The sequence below is a fragment of the Taeniopygia guttata genome, chromosome 2, assembly GCF_048771995.1.
Source record: "Taeniopygia guttata chromosome 2, bTaeGut7.mat, whole genome shotgun sequence".
Lineage (NCBI taxonomy): Eukaryota > Metazoa > Chordata > Aves > Passeriformes > Estrildidae > Taeniopygia > Taeniopygia guttata.
The window spans coordinates 86663273-86674340 of record NC_133026.1 but is presented as its reverse complement, the minus strand read 5'-3'; the positions used below and the strand labels follow the sequence as shown (position 1 = coordinate 86674340).

Here is an 11068-nt window from a genome sequence, read left to right as displayed (position 1 = left end):
CTGGGTACTAAGGAACCAGCTTTATTTCCTCCCACCACCAGCTCCTTCTAAAAGATGCTTTACTGTGAGCATTATCTTGTATTTCTTAACATGAGCCTTAATGGAACTTCAGCATCCCTATGGCAGTTTTGTAAATGCAGGACTGCCTCTGGGGTATGGCCATTGGCCTGTATCAGGTGTGCTGCTAATGTAAGTCAAGCAAGCCTACGTTTATGCATTTTAAAGTACCAGACTCCTGTTTCCATGACAGAACTTGAAGAGACAAAGGGCTGAAGTCTCACAGCTTCAGAGTAAAAAAGATTTTTAGCAAATGATTTGCTCGGTTTTCTGCCAGTCCAGTCCCAACTGATGCAAGACCTCTCTTCCACCCCACTTTCCTTTGCACTAGAATTGCTGTAGCTCCCTCAAGAGACAAGAGTATTTCTGCTGAATTTCCAACTCATAAGATAATTTGTGCTGCTTGTGGTATGCAAACGAGCTTTATGGGACTGGGATATCTTCACAGGGCTCAAAGCGGTGAAAGAACCCCAAGGTATGCTGCACCATTCAGGATCTGAAAGAAAATTTTAATTCTGCTCCTAATTCAAGGTAAAAAATTGGAGAAAAACCCCATAATCTGTGTAAGTTCCTACTTTGGATTGTGAACATTAGCAGGCAGAGATTAGCACCTTTCCACTCTTTCTATAAAAGCTCTTTTATGCAGCCATAAAGTGCAGAAGGGCTGCAGGTAGATCTCTGCCAAAGATCATGCAGTTTAGTGACGGTCTTGGCTGATGAGACACTTCAAGACCTGATCCAGGGCATTGAAGGAACATGGAAAAGGATGCAGAAGCAGCAGGCAGTTACCTAATACTATCAAGTCTCAATAAAAAATGACAAGCTGAGACATTTTGGCAGGCTTTCTGAATACCTAATAGGACAATGCTTGTGTAAATGGGCCTGGAAGTGAGGTGCAGAGAAATAAATTCACAGCAGAAAAAAACCCCGAAACCCACACTTTAAAAGCAGCAAATTATTTCACTTCAAAGCTCTTCAGATCACATCTGACCATAGGGTAACAGAATTAGCCTCACTGTTTCTACAAGACATGATTCATGTCCAGTACTTTATACGTAGCAATTCAGAAAAAAAGCTCCCACCCGAGCCAGAATACATAAATACTTAAATTTTTGGCAGAGCGACCGTGAGAGTATTTGTACCGATGGATTTGCTGTGACAGATAAACAAACCCGTACTCCTTACAGAAGCGAAAGGGAGTAAAACCCCGGGACGGTCGGGAGGGTCTGGTTTTTGCACGGGGCCAGTTCTCACAGAGGTTTCCTTAAACCACGAGACCGCGCTGATCGCAAAGGCAAATGGGGGGCATTCCCACGCACCGGGCAGACGTGTCTGTGCACGGGGGATGTAGGCGGCGGCGGGAGAGGCGGTGCGATGCCCTCCTCCTCCTCCTCCAGGTGAGATCCGCCGCTTCGGCCACTTCCAACACAAGCGAGACCCGTCCTTCCGCCTGCGCTCAGTTCTCCATCCCCCCTTGGCTTTTTTTATTTCCAAATAACTTCCCCCGTCCCTTCTCCCGCCCGTCCGAAGGGGCGGAAGCGGCAGACGGGCGCGGGAGGGACGCGGGGCGGGGGCAGCGCGGAGAGCTCGGCGCGCAGCAGGGGCCGCCCGGCAAGCCCGGCCGAGGAAAGAGGCTCCGCGCCCCCGCCGCTTCTCTCCCCTCCCCGGCCCGGGGGCGGTGGCGAGGGGCTGCCGTGGCACACACAGCACTCCAGCGCCCGAGGAGCCGGGGCTGCCTCTGCAGGAGAAGAGCAGCGCGGCGCGGCTCGGCCCTCATCCCGCCGAGCTGCGGGGGCTCGCCCGGCCTCCCCCGCAGGTGGCCGCCGCCTCAGCGGCTCCCCCTGCCCGCCCGCCGGCCGCACGGCCCGGAGCGCGGCGGGGGAGGGGCCGCGGCCCGCCCCGCCCCGCCGTGCCGCTGCCGGGCGGCGCTGCAGAGGGCGGAGCGGGCGGCGGGGCGGCGCGGCCGGCGCCCGGCGCGGGCCGGCTCCCGGCGGGCGGCGCTGCTGCGTTGCTCTGGGAGGCGCCGCGGGGCCGGGCGCGGAGCTGCGGGCTCGGGGGTGTGAGCGGCCGGGCAGGGCGCCCCCAGGATGCTGCGGTTCCTGCGCAGGACCTTTGGCCGGCGGTCGATGCAGCGCTACGGGCGAGGAGCCGGGCGCGGAGCCGGGCGAGGTGGGCTCGGCGGCGAGGGGGACGAGCGGGACGGGGGGCTGCGAGGAGCGGCCGCCGCCGCCGTCGGCTCGGGAGCCTTCCCCTCCTCGCCGCTCCCCGGAGGGGTCGTGCACGGCGCCGGAGCGCCCGTCCACATCCCGGCGGCCGGCGGCAGCAAGCCGGTGCTGCAGTGCCGCGTCCTTCTCCTGGACGGGACCGAAGTCAACGTGGAGCTGCCGGTGAGTAGTGCGCGCTTACCTCCTCCGCCCGCAAAACGGTGCCTGCAGCTACCCTCTCCCCTCCTCCGCATCGTCCCCCCCCTCTCTGGCGACACGCACCTGCGAGTGCCCCCCCCCGGCCGCACAACAGGCGCCGTTCGCCGGGAAAGCCTCGCTAGTTTCGTCCTTCCCTCCGCGGGCGCCCTCGCCGCCGTCTCCGCCCGCATGCACCTGCTGCCAGGTGCGCGGCGCGCCTCCCCGCCATGACCGCCGCCCGCCCCCGTCCTGCCGGCGGGAGCCGTCTGCGCCCCTCTTCCCTCTTCCCGGAGCCGGCGGGGAGGTGGGCACCCGCTCTCCTCCTCCCCTGCGCAGCCGAAAGCAGCCCCTTGCAGCGCTGCCTTTGGCGGCGCCTCTCCCGCCGGGAGGGGCCGTCCCCGCGGTGCGGGCGCTACCTGTGCCCTTCCCCGGCTGGCGCAGGGGGCTGCTCGCCGAGCCCGCTCGACGGCACCGCCGGCTCGAGGGGGCATCCCGGTGTGCCGGGCGGGGGAGAATGGAGCCTCTGTGGGGCGGCGGTGCTTTTGGCCTCGCTGCCCTGCGGCTTGCAGCCCCCAGCCCCGCAGCACCTGTGGCGCCGCGGGGAGAGCGAGGCGCGGCCGCGCCGCGGTGGGGTCTCCGGGGGGTCGCCGCCTCCTTCTTCTCCTTAGTTCTTTTTCCCCACCGTCCCCGCTGCCGGGGCCGGGCGAAGGGTTCTCCGGGATGCCCGAGGCGCTGTCCCCGTCCCGTGGCGCCCGGGTGCGGGGCCGTGGTCAGGGGTGAGCCCGGGCGGCTCCGGGGTGCAGCCCGACCGTGGACGGTGCCGGCGCTGAACTTTCTCCCCTGCCGCTGCTGTGCAGGAGGAATGAGGAAGGGATGGTGCTGGCCTGCGGGGCCGTGCGTGTGTTGTTTGTGCCTGTTCGCTGAGGTTGGGCCGTGTTTGTAGGTGTTTCAGTGTCCCCAAAGCCCGTTGTCTGTCCTTTTATCTCTCTCAAACGCAGCTGCACGGTGTGCATCGGAAATTTGCAGTTTTGGTTTTTGCATTTCTCACAGCTGCTAAGTACTCACCACCCATCCTTTTTTTGCTCACCTTTTCTCTCCCTCTTGAAACCCAAGTTTCCCATGAAATAGTATGGAAGTTTGTTTGAAAAACATTTCATGTCTTTCAATTTCAGCCTGAATAGTCACTAGCTATTAAGCTCGGTCTCCAAAAACAGGTGGGAGAACTTAGTAATAGTGAGTGTAACAACCTGAGAAATTGTGCACTGCTTTAATCTCCAGCAATATAAAAGAAAGGTTTTTTTCTTGTTAGGTGCCTTTCATATTAGCTGTCATCTGTATATATTGGCATCATTTCACTAAAACATGGAATTTTGCAACCCTATTGTTTCTACTTGAAAGAAACAGAAGAGATTGAGTAAGAGTCTTACAAGTGAAGTATGTGAACGGAGCCACCTAGAGATACTTGCTGCAAGCATTATCAGGCCTCCCTTGCCTACAGACTACATCACACATTTCTAGATATTTGAAATGCTAATATATTTCCTCTCCTCACATCCCTTCTCAATTTGCTGCACTCCTCCTAGCATCTCAGCACAAATTTTATAAAGTAGAGTTGATGATTGTTATCAGCATGCTAAGGGTTTACTTATAGAGGTCTATGTCAATAAGCTTGGTAAATATTTTGTTTAAGGTTATACTCTAATTTGTCAAAGGTCAGATTTTGCTGTAGAGCCCATTTAAGATGGTCTGAGGATTCGTAGGATCAGAAAATGAGGTAATGAGACTCACGGTCCTTGAGTGCTGAAAACATATGGACATATCTGCTTGGCCCAGGTATGAAGCTGTGGAGCATTCTTGCTTGAACTGACCTCCAAATGAAGCTTAGACTTGCCAGTGCTCTCAGAATGTGAGCTGCACATGTAGTAGTTGTAGCTCAGCTGTCCAAAGACAAGACTAAGAAGTTGGCTTCTTTTTTTTTCACCCAAATCCCTAGACTGATGGAGGACTTTGGAGCATGTAATAGCTGTCAGTGTTTTGAGGATTAAAAACTGTTCTGTTGAATTGCGTATCTGTTCCTCATGGGTTTTTTTCCTTTCTTTAACTGAAAGTGACACCCACACCGAGAGTTAGAAAAACTGAAAAAAGCATTGCACTGTTTATAGAATTTGATCAGTAAAGTTTCTCTGAGCTTTGCAGGTCTAGATTTTATGGGAATAGGGCGTGAAACAGAACATGCTTTAATACTCAGAAGCTGAAGTATGGGACTGGTTGAGCTGAATTAATTGAGTAGCATCTCTTAAAAAAAAGTGTATGGTGCTTTCTTTCATATCAGCTCAATTTTTTTCATAAGGAGGGAGGGAGTGTGGGCTTCGTCACCAATGAGCAGTGTACTCATAAACTCAAGTAGAGAGATGATTGCAGAGGATTTCACTATGCTGCTGATTGTGTTTGCAAGCACTTATTTCAGGAGATACTGGCATCTATAAAAATGTGCTCTTCATGCTGACATTACACCCCCTTTGCCTTTCTAGTTGAAAGAGGAACTTGTTGATATTAGAGTACAATACTCTTGCAACTACAACTTTTTAGGCTATCTCTAAGACTTTGTTTAGAAGTAATTGAAAGGTTTATTGGATTTCAAAGACTACAGGGTTTATTTGCTTGTGTGGAGGAATGACGGAAAAGACATGACTGGAGGAAAGTTAGCTATGTACACAGAAGATTCTTTTTCTTTCATTTTCATTATTGTATGAAACAGTTATTTTTTCATTTTTTTTAATATTCCAATTAAACTGAAAGCCTGAAACTTTTGTCTAAGGTAAATGTATCATGTTCTGCTGCAGTGTTTTCCTATAGGAGGTGGCTGTTGAAAAAATAAATCCTGCATCAGTAAATTGGTAACTGTCTTTGGTTGATGTTATAATTTGTGTGATACTGTCTGTATCAGAAAGTATGCGTCTTGTAAACTTTAGTTTGTTCACGGTGGCAACAGAAGCAGGATCCGTCCTGATCTCCAAGTTCTTCCTTAGCTCGTTTTTCTCTAGGCTGTATAGCAGTAGTGAACTGGAGTAATCTTCCTCCTTTATTGGTGCTCCCACACCCTCTTTCTACTGGAGCATTTGCACTTTATTCTTTTTACTGCATGTGCTCTGCCCTTGGACTACCTCATCTGCAAGCCTGCCCTTCTACGTGCTGTGTACTCTTCCATTTGTAGGTGTTCTCTGCCTTTCACAAACTTGTTTTGTACCCAGCTGCCCCCACACAAATGTCAACATAAGATTATTCTGAGCACTGCAGATACCCCTGGATAATGGATTCTATACTCAGCTTCTTGCATGAAATTTCAAGGATTGCTTAATGATGCTGGCTTTTTTCTTCACTCTTAAGGCAAGAATCATGTACTTCAAAAGTATTCTTTCTAAACAGAATAATGCACTGGATGGCTTTTTAAACCCACGAGCTCCTCAGGGCCCTGTATTGAATGTGAGATGCTATTAAGGTTGGATCTGTTATACAGGAGTGAGTGGCAGTTGACCAGTTCTGTTGCTGTGGGGTGATTGCCCATGGGAAGGGGAACATAAATGGTGTCATTACTGCTTCTTGACCTGACACCACGTGTCTGCACATCTGAAATCCAGTGATGAGAACTGATGCAAGGAGAAAAAAAAAAAACCACTTCCCTTAGAAACCATGCCTCCTTCCTCACACATAGCTGTCTATTTCTTTTTACCATTGGGAACCTATTTAGTATCTTTTGTGTTCCACTCTCACTTAAACTGGAGGTTATTAGCTGGTCAGAGTTTGCAATTTGGTCATAGGTAGATGGAAGGCCACTTGCTCATTGTTGCCAAAACAATCCTGCCTCTGTTTTTCTGGAGGACTCGTGACGTGAATGAAGGAAAAACTGGTTGTAGGTGATGCTGTGTTCTTACAGAAAGAATGCAAGGAGAGAGCATTGACATTTAGGCAGCAGTGATGGTGCCTGCTAGTTAATACATAGATGGCTCTCAGATAAAGCCAAAAAGCCAAATTTTTCTTACCTCTAAGGCATGATAGCTGACATTTCTAAAAACTGAGCCTTTGATTTTTAATTAGGTGCATCTTATGAAAGCTTAAAGGGCAGATATGAAATATGGCTATTCAGTGGACCTGTCAAGAGTAGCAGGAATTAATGTTGCTCAATGCTGTTGAAAACAGTATTTTCTGATAAATTGTGGGAGAGCAGGAGGAGAATGTGTAGAGTGTTCTTGGCTTTCTGTAGTCTTAAGTGGGATAAAAGAAGCAGCAAATGGTAAGCTTCCTCCACTAAGAAAATCCTCATCCTGCAAAGCAGATCTGAGATACCTTGTATTTTCTGTGATGTGAATCCACAGCAGTCAACATGTTGTCTGTTATAAATACTTCTTTCTAAAAATCTTCTTGCTCTGATAAATTCCTCTGCTGCTGTGAAGACCATTACAAAGACTTGTGTGATGTATTAGAAAGTATGTAATGTTTAAGGATTAAATTAATCAACAGCTCAAATATAACTGTTCAAATCTGTGAATTATTTTCAGATGAATGGCTTTTATATTATTTTGTTGCCATCCTTTTGGTGTATCTATTTTAATAATTGTTTTGGCTGCTATGGAAACACTTCAGGATAGGAATAGTAAATGCTCTTCAATACTTTTCTAATCTTTTATCTGGATGTGTTTTATTCTTATTGGGGTAACATGAACATAGCAAAAATTGCTGTCTGGCCTCTATGCTTACATCAGATATAAATGTTAAATTAACTCTTGAGCATTTATCTCAGTTTTATTGATTAGTGTATTTGACTTGATGAAGTCATAAACATCAGGAGAGAAGTGCAACTAATTTTTCTTTCTTTCATATCACATATGACTTCCAAATAATATTTCATTAATATTATCTCTAGAAACATGCTCTGATATGCATGTAGATACTTGGGTTCAGGTCCTGCTCTGGAGTTTCTTAGCTAAGGAGTTACACACACATACGCCCCCCTCTGACAGATATATTACATCACATGGGTAATGGGATTTTTTAATAAATTCTTTAAAGCTTTTATCACTTATAAAATTTGTAATATGCCGTCTTTATGCAGAAGTTACCTTTCAACAGCATAAAATTAGAGTACTTACTGGAAAATGTTAAAAGCATATTTGCAACACTGGGAAGCAAAAGGCCTCTCCCGTTCATGAGCTCCTGTGAGCACCAGTACCAGTAATTTCCTTCATAAACTGATCAGGCTCTGTTGATAGAAGAGGTTGGATATTTTTGCTTCTTCAGTTCACGTTGAAATGCCTTTTGAGTGCCTTACAGCTCTGATTAAGCAGCTGTATCTAGATAGAACTCGGTGTGTTGTCTGCTGGTAATAACCTTTAATTATGTTATCCCTGTTCCGTATGCCTTGATGCATTGCTGCAGTGTGTACTGAAGGTGTGTGAAAGGCATTCATAGTACAATCCCATACAGAATCAGGAACTCGCACAGCCCCAGAGAGAGAAAAATGAGATGGGGTGCAGCCATGCTTCAGAAATGCATGAGATTAGGCTCTTGAGAGAGAAGAGGGAATTTTTGGTCCTTGATGGGCTCGCCAAACATCCCCAATAAATCTACGGCATATAAAAGAAACATAGTAGAAAAGGGAGTACATAGTAGAAAAAGGAGACAAAAAGCAGTGTTTTGTTTTGGCATATGTAAGAGAAATTCTGCTTGTGAATTCCATTAGTTCTTCATGAAAACCAATACAATTTTTCAGTGTAACACAGATAGACGGGATGACAGGAGTGCTGCTGCAAAGAGTTGACAACCAGGGAGGCAGAGAAAGCCAGTGATGAGAGCAGTGTAAGGCAAAAACAAGAGCACCTGGTGCATCTAATTCTCTGATGGAGAGCTTATGTGTTTGGAGAGATAGGGAGAAGATAAGGCTGTTGTATGCATTTGTTCAGAAGCCTTTTTGTAGTGGACTCAGCTATGCTGAGGAGAGTAATCATGTGAAATGTCAGTGTGGCTTTCATTTATTAGCCCAAAAATTATTTCATAGCAAATGTTTGCAATGAGCTTACCTATCTGATAGCAAACTTTGGAGAAACTTTGAAGACCACCCTGGATTTGAAGGGAGAGGGTCTATAAGAAGGAAACTTACAGAACAGTTTGACAATACAGAACTTCTTTGTCAACAGTGTACTAATATGTTCTAGTGATTATTTCTGTAGTGTTGGGTGGCAAGTCAGTAGCTTCAGACTCTTAGTAGGAGTCCTGAAGAGGAAAAAGAACATCTGGAACATGTGAAAAGTTCCTATGAGGTAAGAAATAGGAGCAAAGAGACTTTGTGTAAGAGTAACTAGAGGACTAGTTTTGTTTGGATTGCAGAAGATGGTACAGGAAGAAAAAACGCTGAAGAGACTGTATAAATAACAGTATAACTACATATAAAGTATGGGATGTATTGTTCATCTGTTTTTTTTCTTTTTTTCTGAAACAAAAGGGATGGCTATCTCTACTGCTGCTTCTCTGCACATGCTTTGTCTTCATGCACTTCCTTGTGCTCCTGTTTGTAGTGCCTCTGTAAATACCTTTTTTATGTAACTTTCTCTGAGAGTCCTTGTTTAGTGTCTCGCCTTCTTCAAGCCTATGTCCATTTTGCAATTCAGGGCTTCTGTTATTAAATTCCCAACCATTTCAAATCTCCCTTTTCATTTGCAGTCTTCCTGAGCAATTATCTATACTTTTTATGTGTGGATATCATTGATACCTAATGAATTTTCTTCTTAATAAGAGCAGATTTCTTTTAGTTCTGTGGGTTTTCCTTTACTTGACTCTGTTTTCCCAGTCTGTAAGAGTAGTTTTATTTTCCTCCCAGGAGCAGCTAGCTACACAAGCTGTGAGGGATCTCTTCTGGAAGGCACTTTAAAGAGCATTAGAGGACTGCTTCCTTCTAGTTTGGGGCTTGAGTATAGCTCTCTGTCCTAGTTCTCCTGTTTCTACTTTAGAAAATTTCTGTGTTTTCCTGCAGTTGTCAGAAATTTGAAACGCTCCTCAGTCCTGTTCCTTCCCAAGGAAAATTCAATTTCCCTGCTGTGGCCATGAGTCTGTGGCTGGCTCTGTAGCTCATTCTGCCAGCTTGACTCGCCTAAATGCCCTGTCTGGCAGGGCACAAATGGTGCAGGTGGGGGACAGCTTGTTGTGAACATTTGTAGAGCTGACATTAGGGAAACACTGGTAGCTATCTGTGAAATTATCCATTTAAAGATTAAACCTCCATACTTTAAAAATGTATGGTTTCACATGGGATAGCAAAAATGGACCTGAAAAGTTAAATAATGTGGACAGGAGGGGGAAAGAAGGGAGAACATACACATCATTGAGATTTTAGGCTCTTTGCAAAGTAAATGGAAGGAGAAGAATAAGTACAAATCATTTCTTTTTTTTTTTTTTTTTTTGCAAGAAGGATGAACTCAACAACTGCTAGCATTATGTATAGTGTTTCTGGGTTGGTATTTTAAATACTTGAAAAACAGGGGGCTTTTAGTACTTGTTTTCCAATGTATACTGTGGTATATGTTCTTTTACTTTTTCTGCATTAGAAGTGAAAGGGTAATGAAGGGTTTAGAGTGACCATCTGCTCTTCATTTGACTTACTATTTCCATTTATTTCTATGCATCAATTTAAATGTGTCCTGGACCATTAGCTATATTGTGATGAGATTATTTTGAAATATTTGTTGAAGTTACAGACTCAGACTCCTGCTATGAAGCATGAAAAATATTAAGAGTTAATCTATGTTGGCTGTTTGGTTTTGATCTGTACAGATTCAGATTGTTTCCCTTCCTTGTTGTTATGGAACCACAGATAGTTTATCCAAACAAATACCAAATGGTGTCTTTTTGTTTTCCCTTCCCTTCTTTTCTTTAAGTATGCAAACAAATACATTGAGTTTCTGTAACTCAATGTACTACAATGAAAATACATTCTGTATTTCATTATTTTAATATTTGTGGTACAGTTTGTATGATAAGAGACTGGAAATCCTAATAGAAGAGCCAGTTTAATGTTTGTGAAATATTACAAATAACTCTACATAAATACATAGAGAATGATGGTACTTTCTTTTGAAGAACTTCACTTTATATGAACATAGCAGTATCAAATATACAGTTAGAAAAGCAATATTACCATTTATGAATTGTGACCTGTAATTAAATTGTTCTAGACTGTAACATTACTTCGAAGGATAACTTCTTTGAGGATTAATTCTTTTGTGTCTGTTTGAAAAGAATGCTTTCCTCAGTAGTTCTTTGTAGCACTAGTAATTGATTCTATGTATTATTTTCATTTGTATGTTATGTATACATCTAAAATAAATGCAGACTTTAGAGGATTTTTGTAATTTAGCAGTCTTGACTGAGAAAACACTTGTTTCTTTTTTTGTCCTCAGCTGAGACTCAACAAGGATACTGTTTCCCATTTTTAAGTTTAAAGTTTCCTATTGTGTGCATTTCACTATGTGAGGTCTTTCAGATTATGTATTGGCTGATAAACAATTTCTGTTGTCGTTGTTAAGCTTTAAAATTATCCCAAGTTCTGAACAAATTCTTAC

The 11068-nt window shown here is 45.4% G+C and overlaps 1 protein-coding gene across 8 annotated transcripts in view; it reads left to right on the top strand.

Moving 5' to 3' along the window:
- Window positions 1-1993: 1993 nt before the first annotated feature.
- The window catches only part of EPB41L4B (erythrocyte membrane protein band 4.1 like 4B), a 167151-nt gene continuing 158076 nt past the window's right edge, over window positions 1994-11068 (top strand). For 5 of the 8 annotated variants that reach the window (XM_041714660.2, XM_041714659.2, XM_041714661.2 and 2 more), the window contains exon 1: window positions 1994-2444. In XM_041714660.2, the coding sequence (XP_041570594.2) occupies window positions 2145-2444 (300 nt within the window). In that variant the 5' untranslated portion in view covers window positions 1994-2144. The remainder of the gene's footprint in view (window positions 2445-11068) is intronic. The other 3 variants (XM_030265780.4, XM_041714662.2, XM_030265781.4) reach the window with 2 other exon arrangements.